The sequence below is a fragment of the Meles meles genome, chromosome 1 (assembly GCF_922984935.1).
Source record: "Meles meles chromosome 1, mMelMel3.1 paternal haplotype, whole genome shotgun sequence".
NCBI classification, from domain to species: Eukaryota; Metazoa; Chordata; class Mammalia; order Carnivora; family Mustelidae; genus Meles; species Meles meles.
The window spans coordinates 138576325-138593678 of record NC_060066.1 but is presented as its reverse complement, the minus strand read 5'-3'; the positions used below and the strand labels follow the sequence as shown (position 1 = coordinate 138593678).

Here is a 17354-nt window from a genome sequence, read left to right as displayed (position 1 = left end):
ATAAGAGTTCCTCATTGGAAAAGCCTCATTTGGTGAATATTTTTATTTCAGGGGAAAAAAAATCACACTTACCATTGTTTTCAAGCTGAAGATGGAATCTGTTAGCCACAGGAGCCACTGTATACGATGTTACTGGACTATAGCCGTTGTCCAAAGCCCACTTGACCAGATTCTCTTGGGTTGAAGGAATGTCATCTCTTACGGATTTGGTCATTATCATGGATCTTTCACTCTCTTTCCCAAAGCCAATACTGTTAGGAGCCTGAAGATAACAGCAAAATTTCACTCATGAGTCTAAAACTAAATAGTGCTTTAAGTAAGAATTAAATATCTGAAACACACAAATTCTACACTGTAGATTAAGGAACTACTTATTCTTTTGATCCCTATTTTCCTTGGGCTAAGGACACTGACATGAAAATCTTTAATAGCAGATTAAGGGAAATCTATTCATGCTGTTTGATCATGCCATCTGGGTGGCTTATCTGGTGATAAAAATAACCCAATGATCACCAAGTAGCTACATATGGTACACACCTAGTATGTTCCTACAGTTAATGTTTAAATTGTATGTACATACATACCAAACTTTCCCTTATCTTTATTTAAAATGATGCATAAAGCATACAGATGTGCATGTTATACCGCCAAAAATATGTCCATGCTTCTATCTCCTATACCCTAGATTTAAATGACAGAAGGCACAATCTAGTTACTTCACTATGGAGACCATTTCATCTTTGTAGACTATTAAATTCCTTATGGTGAACCAGTGCTGGTATTTCAGTTATAATTTATACTCAATTTAGTGATCCTGTCATTCTATTCATTTGTCAATTTTATTATGTGACTATGCTTAGATTTTATTTTAAATATTAATTAGTTAATATGAGAACCAGTATTTTTATCCCTCTGAGAACCAATATTTTTATCCAGCCATACAAGGTGACTTTCACTTGGTAGTTAGTTACAAAATTAAGAGTGAATGACACAAATCCTTCCAAGAAAGGACTGAGTAACCGAGACATAGACAGTAAATTTCCACACCACCTGGCTCCTAGGGCAGTGATCTTGTCAGATAGTGAGGGAGCTGAATGCTGCAGGGGAGACGCCAAGGAGAAGGCACCATATTTTCAACAACTGCTCCAACAAGGCTGGAAAGCCCTTCCAGCCTGCAGATTAGACCATTTTCATGCCATATAAAGATCACTTTAATTTCCATGCCCAATTATTTTCTCTTGCATACATGCAGCATTTTTTCCTAAATTCCCCATTTGTTTCCCATTCTGTTTGCCCCTAACATGACTAAATATTAATCCTTTCCCACTGTAAAACCATAGAAGACTCACAGGCTTTAAGGTCTCTTGGCCTCTTTCGTTGTGGGATATTGGCTGAGGACACATATTTTCAGTTCAAAGCTCAAATGATCTCCCCCACTATATTTTCCTGTTACCCAAAGGGCTTATCCGAAACTGCCAGACTGGCTAGTCACAATCATGCATGCAAAGGAACCAGACAGAGCTTTAACCACGCTTCGCAGCCATGTGTGAAAAACTCAGTTTCACAGGTTTGGAATATTCTAGCTCTTGGTGTGATGCAGAGAAAATGCCTTGGGGGAAGGAAAGGTTAAAAAAAAAAAAAAAAAACCAAAACGAAACTAAACTGAGGTAACGAAGGATCCAATTAGTTCTTCCCACTTAGTTTCCTAGGCGCAGTCTCTAGCCTTTGAAAGCAGCATGTCATTTTGATTGGCTGGAGTGGCAACACTGGCCTCCCCAGTACCGGTTGGCCTCATCTGCCCTAGTCTCTCATGTTGTTGGACAGCTGAGAAAACACTGTATTTCCAGAAGACTATCATCACAACTGCCACCTGTCTTTTTCTTGGTACCAATATGGAATGATTTGTTTACACCTTTCCACATTAAATCTAGGAGCTGTCAGTACAACTCATATGGATTACGCCTCGGGACTTACAAGGCTAGAAATCTATCTACACATTTGTAAAACAGCAAGGCTTGGCAAGCTGGTTCCTTCCCAGCAATGAGCGAAATCCTCACCCTGTATTTCTGGGAGTCCCCAGGCTTTTTTCCAAGGCTTCAGTGTAGCTACTCCAAGTGGGAGTGTTCGGGGTCGGGGGCGGGGGGTGTCTCCAAATCCCACCACCATGTTTCAGCCACATCTTTGTGAGGGATGATGAGCTAGGTCAAGTCCAAGCACCTCCCTCCCCACTTCCCTTCCACGGCCAAACACCCACTTGCATCAGAACTGATGGTGGACAGGGAGAGGTGGTCAGAGATGTAATGCATATTCCCACTGGGACTAAAACGTGTCTTTTCTAAGAATAAGCTGGCCAACGTCAACCTTGAAGTGCTAAGGCCATCTGAAATAATACAACAAAAAATTTCTAGTAAGTTTCCTCAGTCTATTCTTTTATGTTTTGAAGGTTCTTCCACAATGTGACTACGTATAGTCCATAAGGGACATGAAGAAAGAGCCAGAGCTGCGCATGGTAATGTGGGTGCTTCTAGTATTCCCATTCTTGTCCACGGTCCTGCCTGTGCCATCTCTGGACCGTCTGTCCTTTGGAGGGTGCATTCTGCCCCATGCCCCACCCACTATGAGCACAAACATGGCACTCGTGCTTGCGGGGGACTCTTTACATTTACCCTATCAAGTTCCTCACGACTCTTTTAATCGATGTTTTGTTCTTCAGTTTGTTTAGAGCCGTTAATTGCTCCTCTAGACAAACTTTTGAAAAGTTGCTTGTGGAAGGAAGATGGCCCCCTTGTCTGTGGCAGGCACTGTGTTAGAAGCTTTACATATGTTATTTAATTCTCCTCTAAAATATAAAGAGATAGGCATTACTATTCCCTTATTAGAGAAGGGGAACCTGAGAAGCACAGAAGTAGCATGTATGGCTGAGAACCCACCACGTGCACACAGTGTGGCCAGTGCTTAAATGAAATACCCAGGAGGCACCTGACAAATGTTTGTTGAAGGACTAAATGAATGAACGAATGAATGAAAACACTGGGCCATATCTCACAAGAACTCCCACGTGAGTACTATCATCACACCCGTTTCACAGGTGAGGCTACAGACGCTGAATTTAGTTGGGTGCCCCACTATTAACTAGGAGGAATGACAATCAGAAATGGGATTTGATTCCAGCCCCATCAGGCACCAAAACCATGGTTCTTTCCAATCTACCAGGTTGTCTCTGAAGAAAATAACTACGGACAAGGCCACGATAAACCCTTCCCCCTTTCTAAGCATGAATGTATGCTTTTTTTGTAGCAGGTACCTTTTCCTCACAGCACAGGCAGAAGTCACATCTGAGACTGAGAGTTAGGAAATCACAAAGCATGAAACTGACTGGGAGAATAAAAAAGAACATCATGCAACATTACCTAATTGTTTAGTAATGTTGTCATGCATTGTCCAAAATTGGCCTGGAACAGGAGTACAGCCAAAGAGGGGAATATAAACAGATCTTGCACTGGGATGAGCAATCTCAACTCCAGCCTTTCTTATTCATACGAAAAGTGAGGACACTCACAGTGAACTCCAGGAACACATACTCAGGTACAGAAAGAGCCACTGAAGGGTCAGGGCCGAAAGAACACTGACACGACTCCAGCAGGGAATTAAAATGTACCGTATGTTTTCGCCTTTCAAAGCATGATTCCCTTTCCTGTTTTTGTTATTCTAAAAATTAAAAACATTTGGTCGGTGTGCCAGGGAGCAAATGCTGTAGACACCCCAGGTCACCAACACCCCTCATGCCATGCCAGGGAAAGTAATCAGAACAGCTCTGACTTCAGAAAATCACGGCTGGGCTTTGTTCTCGACACCAAATTAATGGATCACCCTTATACATGATGATTTAGTTTGGATCCTCTCAAAGTTAAGGAAAAAAAACAAAACAAAACAAAACAAAAACAATGACAATAACAAAAAACCCACAGGAACCAGAAACAATTACTTTAAAATTAAGATGTGTATGCTCGTGGCTTTGCCTGCTGCCTCTGGTGAGTGTTCATGCACCATGGTACCTAGGGGAGCACTGGCTTTGCTCACTGCTGGATCACACTAAAGGTGCCATGAATAAATAACACCAAGACCAAAGGCATCCCTCCCCACCAAATACTGAAAACATAAAATCCTCTCTAACTGATACAATGCAGGTGCTGGAAAAGGAATCGGACACAATACTTTAAAAATACAATGCACAAAAATTTAAATCTACAAAAGAGAAGATAAGGTAATTATATTCTTAAAAATGAGGAGGGGGAGGTTTTTCTTTAACCTGCAATGTGATTTGTGCAGTATTCTGTCAAACAGTTAACGCCTTTAACATATCTGAAAAAGATTTATTTTGGGGTGCCTGGGTGAAGCAGTTAGTTAAGTATACGACTCCTGGTTTCAGCTCAGGACATGATCTTGGGGTCATGAGATCAAGCCCCATGTAAGGTTCCAGACTCGTCTCGGAGTCTGCTTGAGATTCTCTCTCCTCCTTCCAACCTCTCCCCCTACTCCCCCACCCCCGCCCTCTCTCTCTCTCAAATAAATAAATCTTTTAAAAACTTTTTATTTCACTAAAATTTCAACATTCAACTTTTCAGCAAACTAGCTGGTATCTGCCTATCATGCCAACCAAATAAACTTAAGTGTATTTCCTTCATGAAAATAATGCTTAGGAAATAGGCTGGGGTTACTTTTCCTGTGTCATTTCACTAACCTCTCCATTAGCGTGATTCTTTTATCAGTGTTTCTCTCTCAGAAGTTAGAAGCAAGCAAAAAGAAATGCCAACAGCATGTGTTTATCTCAAAAAGACAAGTCAACAGTATGAGCTGGGGTCAGCCCAATTTTCCACACCTTCCCTAAATACCTAACCCCAAAGTAAGAGCTGATATTCAGTACCATGACACTGAGGCCCTTACAGGATGACTGTCAACATGAAAGGCCCCATTGTGCTCCTTATTTTACACTTGCTCTGACTAGAAGCTACGCTTATACACTTCAGGAATTTCACAAATGAGGCAACAGGGTCCAGAGAGGTTAAGGGACTTGCCCAAGGTCACAGTTTGTAAATGGCAGTCTGGACTCCAATCTCGATCTTGACCCCAGAGGCCACGCTTTTAATCCCCACACTGTCTGCCCTTGTTAGGAGAAACCAAGGAGCATCCTATTTTACAAAGTGAAAAATAACAGAAAGCTCAGAGAAGCAGAAACTTCACAAAAGTAACACACATAAGCACAGCTTAAATCACTGCCATACATCAAAACAAAGAAATGCTCAACCAACTTACAACAACTTTCAGGTTTCCCTTAACATCGAAAGACTTGATCACCCAGTTGACAGACTTTCTGCACTTCAAGATCAGGATGAGATTTCTGACCACCTCCAGGTCCTTTCGAGAAGGTCTTATGTCAATTATTATATCCACCTGGAAAGCACTGTGAATGGAAAACAAAGGCAAATTTAGGACCCAGATGCCAGAAAGCTGCAACTATCTCCTCTCTTCCAAGTCTTCGTGTTTCCAGTGTCTGGCCAGTTGATTAAAAAGCTGGAGTTGAGCCCAGGCAAATGACATGTGCAAAACAGATTGTTAGTGCACACAAAACAAAATGGTTTTACATAACAATAGACAAATATGCCTGCTGATAATTAGACACTAAAATTTTTCTCCTTCTTGAGTGGGGAAAAAAAAGATGGTTACTTAACGCATCTACGGTTTGAAATGGACTTGGGCAACCAGAGGAGATTACTTTTAAAGCAAGTTGTTGCTTTCCAACCTTCAACACCTTCAATGTGTAACCTTTCCAATTTCCTACAAGCTCAAAATCCTTCAAAACCAGAAATTTAAGTGCCAGTTTGGTAAGGAAGGTGTCAGAGAGGAGGGAGGCCTGGTAGCAAAAAAACAAACTAGGACACTTCAGATAAAATAAGAAGCAAAGGGCTAGAGAATCTGAATCTGAATAGAAGGTTTGCTTAAGCCATTAACAACTGCTACAGAATCATATCTGCATTCACTTTCCCAAACTTCTGGATATACAGTTATTAATATAAAGAAAACAGATGGTCAACCAAGTGATTACTGGAAAATTGATGAACACAACCCAAACTTCTAAGAATTCCATATAAAAAAGAAATTTTTGTAACCAAACAATAACATTTCTGTCATTCTGAATTTAGAGGACAGTCTTTCTTTCCATTTGGTTTTACACATTTGTAAAGCATATGATGAATGATATACTCAAATGAAGCCTGAGGCTTAATATCTAAGCATATTTGCCAGATTGCTTCTATTCCCATTCTCTTTTAAATTTTCCACAAAATTCTTCATGTGGGATAGAATGGAATCTTCCCAAAACTGATGTGTAGTTTATTCACTTTTGGAAGCAAAAATTTGATTAGAATTTTAACTTTGAAATCCCTCTATAATATAAATTTACATTTTAAGTCACTAGTCCACAGGAATGCAAGCTGAAGTGGGAGAAAGCCACTTTTCCTCTTTTATTCTCTTTTTTAATTCCCTAATCACTCCTGATAAGGAGAGTTAAATTTTTCGTCCTGGGGCAGGAAGCTGAGGGTGGAAGAAGGAGAAAACACGAAGTAGAGGCAGGTCCTATCTAATGGCTCTCCGGTGTGTCACCATGAAGGGCCACACCTCCACACACAGACACACACACATACACCCCCCTCTAAAGTAGGAGTGCAAATGTGCAAGGAACAGAATTTCATTAAAAACAGAATGTTATTAAAATGATAATATATTAATAAGGCATATTTTCTAATTTTTCGTATCAGGGATAACCTCCGTCAAGGAGATAATGATGGAGCAAGAGTGAGTTTTGTCCTATAATTAGTGTCCGGGAAGTTCACAGGAGGCATCAGAAACTCATCTAGAATACAGGGGATCTAGAGGCAGATGCAGAAAATAAAATACACCACTGGTGCCTTCACTCCCTTTTTCAAAACTTCTGTTATTTCACCCAAAGCATCAAACCTCATACACAGGTAGGACTCTACATCCCTCTGCCTCAAGTAAGAAAAGACCTTTATTTTCATTATTTTCATCTCTCTCTTTTTAAAGATTTTATTTATTTAGTTATTCATCTGAGAGCGCAAGAGAGAGTGAGAGGAAGAGAGAGGGCAAGCAGGGGGAGGGGCAAAGGGAGAGGGACAGACTCTCAAGCACACTCTGGGCTGAGCGTGCAGCCCTACGTGGGGCTCAGTTTCATGACTGGGAGACCATGCCTGAGCCAAAACCAAGAATTAGATACTTAACTGACTGCGCCACCCAGATGCCCCTTTCATCTTTTCTCAGTTCAACACACACACACACACACACACACACACTCTCTCTCTCTCTCTCTCTCTACTTACCTGTAGGGGTTAGAGTTGGGGGTAATTAACTCAATGATGTGTACTTCCTTATCCTGGGGCTGGCTGGCTATCACACAACCCTCTGCTGCTTTGGGCTGAAGGTACTCAGCAAGGTAATTGAGTGAGAGAAAGTTCTTTCCTATGTTGCATGTGGGAGGGAACACTTGATCTGAAAGTAAAGAAGCACAGGACAACCGTCAAATCACGGAGCTATGTTGTAACCAGACTCAGAGGGGAGATGACAGTGACACTGAGCAGGTGCAGGACACAGGGAACCAGAAGCCCAAGGAGTGCCTTAGAACTCCTAAGCCACGGCCCTGAAATGCCTCCCATACAGTCGCCAGTGACCTCCTACTGACCAACTCCAGTGGTCTCTCTGGGTCCAAATCTTCTCCTTTCCTGTTCTCTGCAAGACTGCTTTGTCCTCATCCACTTCCTCTGACCTAGCTCTTGTCCCTTTCTCTGCCCCCTCCTCTTCTGCCCATTCTTTAAACACCAGCAATCCTCAGTTTTGGTGCACACCTATTTGGTACCCCATCCCAGAGATCCTGATTCAGAAGATCTGGGGTGGGGGTGGGGACCGCCTACGAAGCTTTCTTTCTGGAAAAGTTCCAGAGCTGATTCTGCTACAAAACCAAGGCTGAGAACTCCGTTCCTTCCTCAATCCCCGTTTTGTCTCGTATTCTTCCCAGATGATCTCCATCACTCCCAGGGCTTCAACGTGCACCTAGATCATGACTCCTTTATTGAGCTGCAGACCTGTGCTGTCTTCTGCCTACCAAGCACCTAAAAACCCAATAGATATTTCACAGCCCGCATACTCACAACTGAAATCAATCCATTTATCCTATTCCCCAGATACGCTCCCCACCTTGGATATTTGCTATTAGGAGAACCAACCACCTAATTAATTCTCTGGCCCACTATGGAGAATTAGTCATTCCCTCATATTTTCTCATCACAACACTACAGATCTGAAGACTGAAGGAAGGAGTTTGGGGGAAACAGTGAGGACAGACTTAGTCTTTCTCACAATCTTACAGCACACTGGTGACGAATGTTTTGGTAACACTTTACAGTTTACAAAGTGCTTTCACAAACAACATCCCATTGTGCTAGGGGCTGCTCATCACCTCCACCGGGGAAGGCGACACAAGTACCCAGAGTCTGAAGATAGTCCCACAACGGCACACGCCGTTCACACAGCACTGTGCTTGATGGGATTTCCAGCCAGCGGTTTAAATGTTTAAACAGAACTTGAAACTGCTGGCAGGATGACAGCTGGGACCAGTGTCAGGGAAGTTCTAGGTGTAGCAAACTTTTTTTTCAGAAGGGGTAATTAATCAGAGCCCTGGCACTTTAATGAAACAAACTTCTGCCTCTTTCATTTAAGGGACGGGATGCTGGGGTTCAAATTCTCATGCAAGTTTCACTCCAGAGAAAGGGATCGGCCCAGGAGGTCCCCAGATTGGGCTGATGCTGCCCCGCTCCCAACCCCCACCAAGCCTGCATTGCCTCCCTTGGGCCGAGGTGCACAGCACACATGGCGGCATCCTGGCTCCAGGAACCGTGGCGCCCTTGGCACCAGGCCTGGACCAGATGGGACCAGAGGAGCTCACGAGGCCCCAGCAGGCAGGCTCTTCACCCTGCATTCCTCCCTACAGACCCCCTCAGAGAGAAGAGGCCAGGGCTCCACGGACTCCAGCGGCTGGAGCAGTCTCCCCTTGCCAGTCCCGGCCGCATCTGCTGAGGGTTTTACCAGATGAACAGATGAGGAACGCACACTGTGCCGCTGCAGGCCTGCGGATGCCTTCCCCAGATCACAGGACGGAAAATGATACTGGGGTGGCAAGACTGAAATGGAATCAAGACTCAGAGGGGATGTGTATGGGTCAGGGACAAGCTAGTCTGGAACTCAAGAGACTGGGACCCTCCTGGGACTCTGGCCTATTGCTCCATCCAGTCCACAGGTGTGCCCGGATTGCACCTGGCATAGAGCAAGCACATGGCATAGGTTTCCTGAATGGACAAACAATGATGTGAGATTGGAGACAAATAACTAAAAACTCATGCACATTGTGACCCTCTGAAGCCACTAAGAAAAGTTTGTTTAAAAGTTGTGTTATTCGTGCACCCAAATGTTTATAGCAGCAATGTCTACAATAGCCAAACTATGGGAAGAACCTAAATGTCCATCAACAGATGAATGGATAAAGAAGATGTGGTATATATACAATGGAGTACTATGCAGTCATCAAAAGAAATGAAATCTTGACATTTGCGACGACGTGGATGAAACTAGAGGGTATCATGCTTAGTGAAATAAGTCAATCGGAGAAAGACAACTATTATATGATCTCCCTGATATGAGGAAGTGGAGATGCAACATGGGGGATTTGGGGGGTAGGAGAAGAATAAATGAAACAAGATGGGATCAGAAGGGAGACAAACCATAAGTGACTCTTAACCTCACAAAACAAACTGAGGGTTGCTGCGGGGAGGGGGGTTGGGAGAGGGGGAGGGGATTATGGACATTGGGGAGGGTATGTGCTATGGTGAGTGCTGTGAAGTGTGTAAACCTGGTGATTCACAGACCGGTACCCCTGGGGATAAAAATACATTATATGTTTATAAAAAAATTAATTAAAAAAAAAAGTTGTGTTATTAAGGGCTCAAGTCCCAGAGACCATTGTCGCTAAGCTGAATAAGCTGATCACTTTCTGTTGTGTGTACATGTGTGTAATGAGTTCTTTTCCCCCTGAACGACCTTCTGCACGCCTGGCACCAAAACTTAGACCAACTGCCAAGTAGAAAGGAAACCACAAAGGGGAATCCCCGGGTAGAAACCTGGCAAGTTTTGGGAGGCGGGGGGGAGTCACGTGCTTATTTGTATTTTAGGAAAGGACTGACAAATAACTTTGCAACCCAGAATGATATACTCTGAGAATGGGGGGTGGGGTTGGGGGGTGGGGGGTGGTGGTAATGCAAACTCCTCATTTTACTCCTATGGAAAGTGAGGCTTAAGTGGGAAATCAGAGGGTTGCTTGAAGTTTCACAGCTGGGATAAGAACTGAAGCTCCTCAATTCTTCCACTCTAGGTACGCAGGTTACAGTCACAGTTCTCCAATGTTAGCACGTATCTGAATCACCAGGCATGCTTGTTAAAACTCAGATGGCTAGACCCCACCCCCCAGAGTTTTCAATCTGGTTGGTCTTAGGCAGGCCCAAGAATCGGCATTTCTAACAAGTTCCCAGGTGATGAAGATGCTACTGGGGTGGAACCATATCTGAGAGCCACTGAGGATACAGCAAGAGGAGGCTCTTGGGCTGCGATCCCTGGATTCAAGCTAGATAGAGGCAAGTCAGGTTCTGGGGAGCTGGCTCAGAAGTCCCGCTCAGGGGAGCCTGATCCATGGTAACAGACAACATCACCTTGTGGTCCACCAACCCAACCAAGGACCCTCATTTCCCCCAACTGCTCTTCTCCATGCTGTCTACCAGGGACTCATACCCAGCTGGTGGCTGGAATCAAGTTTTAGGGGCTCCAAAGGGGTTATTAAGGAGTCACCAGTTTTTACTGGACTGGACACTACATCCTTTAAGTTCTTTCCTGACTCAGTGTGTGGCCCTGGGGACATCACTTAATCCCTCACTCTCAAGGCAGGCAACAGCTATGCATAAAAGTTCATGCACTGTCAAGAGAACAGGTCAACATTCTAAATGTTACTGTAATACCTTTTCTTATTCTAACAAATTCTGGGTAATCAGCATTCTTTGATGCTACTAGAGTTCTGCTTCAGCAATGCAGACCACTGTGGGGTACACACACTGTGGGGTGTGTGGCTTAGAACCTTTGTTAAAAGAGGTTCTTCGGGGCGCCTGGGTGGCTGAGTGGGTTAAAGCCTCTGCCTTCAGCTCAGGTCATGGTCCCAGGGTCCTGGGATCGAGCCCCGCATCGGGCTCTCTGCTTGGCAGGGAGCCTGCTTCCTCCTCTCTCTCTGCCTGCCTCTCTGCCTAGTTGTGATTTCTCTCTGTCAAAGAAATAAAAATTAAAAAAAAAAAAAAAGAGGTTCTTCATTTTATTCCAATGGGACTTGACTTCTATAAGCTACCTGACCACCCTCAGAGTCCAGTAACAAACTTCAACTTTTTGAACCCAACACACATCTAAAACTCTTCTCTCTGCAAAACAAATCTTCCGATCTGGGTGCCTACTTGCATTTTTTGGATGTGCTTACTTTGGCTAAGACTTAATATATGGCATCAGGAAACAAGCATTTGACTCAGGAGTCAGGAAACCTGGGTTTGAATTCTGGCTTCGCCCCTGGCTAATAATGTGGATTTGAGCAAGCTAGCTTCACCCACCACTAACCCCCCTGTAAAATGGCAGAAATAATGGTTTCCTCCTAGGATTACTGGCGAGGTTAAGTGGGGTCCATGGGAAAGGCACCTGTTGCGGCCGCGCTGTGGCCTGTGCACACAGCACACACTCCAACATCCGTGTCCTTTCCTGCACCTGTCACACAACCCAAGTATAAGAACGGGCCGTGAACAAGCACTCCATAACCGGTGCTGTGCTGTCATGTAGCCTGTGAAAGCGGTGACACGTGCTGTAGAACTCAACAGAAAGCAGATGGACGCTGAAGATGAGACACGCGGTTTTCACATCATCACCTGACTACACGAACTCATTCACGAGAGTTGTTATTTCTAGGAACTCAGGGGGGCTCCAAATATGCTCAACTAAAAATAATGATGAAAGAAGTTATTTTTAAAAATGGGCCTTCAAGCTGACTGACCAGATATTTATATCCCTCTGCAAGGCAAGGAAATTAAAATGGACCCTCTCTTATCAAGGCCACACAGTTCCTTTCTCCAGTAATTTGTCCTTGTAACTGGCATAAGTTTTAAAAATATATTAAAACACGTTTCCTCTGCTATTGTCCAAAATCTAACCAATGTTTCGAGATCATGAACTAATATTGGCTTCCAATGTTTGCAGGTTAACAGGCAAGGGGATGCCCTAACTGTTGACTCCTTCCGGTAACTCCTCCTTTCCACTGGCGATCACCTCCTTTCCCTCACCTCAGATTCTCACCCTTCAGTTACTCTGACTTCTGTGCATGGCTGTCTTCTAAACCCTACACCACAACCTCCTCCTCTCTCAACCATGTTATTCCCCATTTCCTACTTGGCTGTTACCAGGCCTGTTTCCTCAGAAGGAAAAAAAGAGAAGGAGGGAGTGTGAGGGGAGCAGGCCCAGTGATCTCCCGGGTCCCTGCCAGGGCCAACATTCTGTAATTCTAGGATTCCTTGCCCTAACCACCTGGTCTCTGAAAAGAAAACAACTGAGTGTCATAAATCAGTCATTAATTGAAACCACATAAAATTTACCTTCTCCCACTTTAACATAAATGTTTCTTGCTATCTTGAGTTCAGTGAAAGAAGTGACTGCTCCATACTCCTTTCGAGCCCAATTTAACAGATGTTCGTTTCCATGGGGGAAGCTCCTTTCTTCTGTTTCTGCTGACAAGGAGAAGTTTCCTGATGAAAACTGGACCGTGGAACCCTGAGACACCTAGAGGAAACAGAATAGAATAGAATAGAGGAACATACATATTTACTGTGGAGCAGTCACGGGGAGCTGAATCATAATTAAAGAGAGCACTTGTCAACCCATGGGTATTTGTCAATCCATCTTCTTTCTCTTTGTTACACAGGCTGATCATCTTTTTTCAGCAGCTGATTCAAGAAAACAGTCCCAAGGCTACTTCTCCCAGGAAACAACAAAGCTACCAATGACGCAGGATGTCCCTAAGAATTTTCAAAGAACTCCGCGATGAGAGACCGCAGAGTGCATTGTGAATGATCATTGCTGTTTTTTTCTGATATCTGCATTGAAGTAATTTCAAGTAACGGTTTTCAAGTCAAGTGGAAAGCCTTGATGAGTACTGTGATGGGTTTGTAGTGGCCTTCAAGATCAGGACAAGCAATCCAAAGTCCTGCTAGCAAGTAAACTTGACTTTCAGGTCATCCATGACCACAGCATCCACCAAAAGTCAACCACCACGGAGACACAGCAAGAATCCCCCTTCGGTTTACGTTCTCCTGAACACAGAGATAAAAAAAGAGCGACTGGAGACTGCCAGTCTTCTACCACATTACACTGCTTCCTAGAAGTGAGATGCACGTATGCCACCGTTTATTTTGAAGACCCCCAAATACCCCCAGATAACGAAGTCAAGAGGCTGCTGGACTGACCCCAGTACAACTTTCAGAATGATTTATGCAAGTACCACATTCTTGCTCGATGTATTTAGACAATCGCTGACCTAGCACATCATGGTATATATAATTAACACATACAAAGGAGGAAAATTATCATCTCGTTGCTGCACTGTAATCAAATTTAGTTGATGAAAATATGCATGTCATCTTCACTGGCTAGCATTTGCAAAAATAAATGATTTTATGAATGTCAGGGTGAAGCCTCAAATTGTCAGCAAAAATGTTCACAAATTCCCAAATTCCCAAGTCACGCAACTATAAATGTGTTAAATTTCACATTAACAATTTACCACTAACAAAAAGCACAACAGTTTCTGAAGGGATTATAAATAACTGACCAAAGGCAGGTGAGAGCAGGAATTTTGCTTATGGTTCTATCGCTTACAGCACTGTTTTCAAGCTGAATGTACATACAAAATGGTACTTATCCTAACTATTGTGCTGGCCTTAACAGTTTCTATTCAATTATATGTATGTACAGTAGTCTCCCCTTATCTGTGGGGCACACCTTCCAAGACCCCCCAGTGGATTCCTGAAACCATAGACAGTACTGAACCCTATGTACGCCATGTTTTTTCCTACACATACATACCTATAATAAAGTTTAATTTATAACTGACACATAGTAAGATATTAATAATAATCAGTACTAAAACAGAGGAATTAAAACAATATGTTGTAAATAAAAGTTATGTGAATGTGGTCTTCTTCAAAACATCTTATTGTACTATATTTGCCCTTCTTCTTGTGATGATGTCAGATTATAAAATGCTTACGTGAGGAGGGACTTCTTGGTGGCTCAGCTGGTAAAGTGTCTGACTCTTGATTTCAGCTCAGGTCATGACCTTAGGGTCATGAGATCGAGCCCCATGTTGGGCTCCACGCTCATCGGGAGGCTGCTTGAGATAGTTCTCTCTCTCCCTCTGCCCCTCCCCCTGCATGTGAGCTCGCTTGCTCTCTCTCTCTCACTAAAATAAATAAATAAATCTTAAAAAAAAAATCCTACATGAGGAGATGAAGTGAGGCTGACACAGGCATTGTGACGCAGTGTTAGGCTACCAGTGACCTCCTGACAATTTGTCTGCTTCTAGACCGCAGCTGACCACCAATCAAAGAAACCATGGAAAGTAAAACGGCAGGTGAGCGGGCACTACTGTATTTTTTTTAAATGCCAGCAAAGAAGTTCTTCACCAGATTGATTCCATGACCTACTGATGCTGTGGTCTCACTCTTGGCTGAGAAGTAGAAGCATTTAAGAGCTTCTGAATATCCTGAGGTCCAGGCCACCCCCCCAGACCAATTAGAATCTTAGGGATGAGACTCAGACATCAGCATATCTGAAGGGCCCCTATTCCCAAGCTCAGCCATGGTGGAGAAGCCCTGCCTTACTTAGTACCGAGTGATCCATAGTTTGAAAAGCATTATTATAGGTCAGGGGCAGTGTGGGTACCTTGCAGCTTCCTCTATACCAGTAGTTCTTAACTGGAGTGATTTCTGTCCCCCTGGGGACTTCTGGCAATGTCTGGAAATATTTTTTTATTGTCGCAACTGGGAGGAGGGGCTGTCTAGTGAACAGAGGCCAGGGTGCTCCTCAGCATCCCTGCCCCCCATTCTACAATTGCAGCCCCCACAAGCAAGAACTAGCCTAAATGGGGGCGCCTGGGTGGCTCAGATGATTAAGCATCTGCCTTCATGATCTCCAGGTCCTGGGATCAAGCCCTGCCTTGGGCTTCCAGGCCAGCGAGGAGTCTGCTTCTCCCTCTGCCTGCCTCTCCCCCTGCTTGTGTGCTCTCTCGCTCTCTCTCTCTCTCTAATGAATAAATAAAATCTTTAAAAGAAAAGAAAAAAAAAAAAGAATTAGCCAAAATGTCAATAGTACCGTGACTGAGAAATGCTGGTCTACGCTATGAACTGACTGCACATTAGTAACATTCAAACATCTACTGGATCCCCAGACTGGATCCCCAAATCGACAGTCCTCTCTATGCCAGAAGCTGGGCTGTCCAGTACTTAATAAAGAATAAGAGAAGCTTCCCCGTTCGTACTGGCCCAGGAAGCTGAGAACTAATCATTACTAAGCTGGACATTAAATGACGACCTCTAACATATGTAGTTACCCCCTCCTGCACACCTACCATCAGGCTCCACGAAGTGCTCCGAGGTGTGATAATGACATTTGCTAAATGTCCTGATGCCAGTTATATACAAGCAAAACCAGTGGAGACAGTTTAGCTTTGCGCTTGTTTTGACAATGCCTAAGAAAAAGTTTCCGAACCGTTTACCTGCCAACCCTCGTCTAAATCCTCCAAGGCGTAGCTACTCACCAACACTGAACTCCAGAGTTTATCTGGTTTTTAATGACTTAAGCACTGTAGCAAAACCTTCTTTTCACCGAAAAGCCTTGTGCTAATGGAGGCTAAAGGACTTGTGATAAAAAGTCATTTTTATCAAGCCTGTCACTGAGAAAAACCCACAACAGTGCAAAGGCTTTTGTCCCTCTGCCAGCACAGTTCTGAATGTTTAGGCAGGCACCTTGGAGGCTCCTCTCTTTTGTGCTCATCACGGGATAGCTATAAACTAAAGCACTTGAGTATTAAGCATTTTACAGAGAATGCATTCCTTCAGAGTGGAACGTGGGCTCTACTGTGTCAATAAGAGAAGAAATAGGGAGCAACTTCAAAACGTATGCTCAAGTCACAGAAAAGCAATCTGATGGCATGGCCAATGCTTCTTCAAGAAGGGTCAACTCCTGGCTGATGCCCCCAAGCACCGTCAACTGAGCTCAGGTCTGTGTTCTCCCGGGGCCAGCAGCAACTCGGCTCACACACTCACGGCAGAGGAATTTGGAGAAGGAGTGAACTGCCACTCCTCAGGCACATTCCAAGGAGAAGAAAGCAAAGCTGCCAGAGGCAGTGAAGTGTCCCTGACTGCAGGTCAGTGGAAATTTTCTGCTATGGCAAGGGGTTAGTCAGCACTCCTGACCACCCGCTCTCCTGGCTCAGACAAAGCTGGACGCCGACAAAGGCCTCCCCCAAGCCCCACTGAGTTTTAGAAGGTAATGTTATTTCCATGTGATCCTTGGACGACCTGTGAGCGAGGCCACTATGATTTCTACAGCAGAGAAGAAGAAAGCTCTGAGAAGCTGTGGACCTACCCAAGGTCAGAGAGTCAGCACTGGAGCAAGACCAGAGCAGGAGACTTCTGACTCCTGGTCACAGCTGGCCTCTGCAACAATCCTGCCAGAAAGAAGACCTCACCAGCTCCCAAGGCAGATTTCTGTTCTCTCTGGAAGCTTTGCCTTTGGCCCACGTGTCGGAGCTCTGCCTTCCAGACCAAGAACTCCTTCTTCTTCTCTCCCCGAGACAAGCCTTCAAACGTTGGAAGATGTCCCTTGACCCCGATCACGACTTTGGTTCTTCAGGGCACTATTTCCAGTCCCTTCAACAACTCTGCAGATATTGTGGTTCTCAGAGCTTTACCAGCATAGTCTCGGAAACACAGTGCCTGGGACAAGACTTGGGGTTTGGGGTGTGGTCCGACAAAGGCACTGTGATGGTTAATTCTGTGTCAGCCTGACAGGGTGCCCAGAGTGTTGGTCAGATATGATTCTGAGTATTTTCGTGAGGGTGTCTGTGCATGATATTAACATTTACATCAGTAGACTGAGTAAAA

At 44.1% G+C, this 17354-nt stretch overlaps 1 protein-coding gene across 2 annotated transcripts in view; it reads right to left on the bottom strand.

The window, feature by feature from the left end:
* The window catches only part of TGFBR3 (transforming growth factor beta receptor 3), a 201858-nt gene that overhangs the window by 38836 nt on the left and 145668 nt on the right, over window positions 1-17354 (bottom strand). For both annotated transcript variants that reach the window (XM_046015836.1, XM_046015830.1), the window contains exons 5-8: window positions 12789-12972; window positions 7395-7563; window positions 5314-5461; window positions 73-262 (exon numbers count right to left, since the gene is read on the bottom strand). In XM_046015836.1, the coding sequence (XP_045871792.1) occupies window positions 73-262; window positions 5314-5461; window positions 7395-7563; window positions 12789-12972 (691 nt within the window). The remainder of the gene's footprint in view (window positions 1-72; window positions 263-5313; window positions 5462-7394; window positions 7564-12788; window positions 12973-17354) is intronic.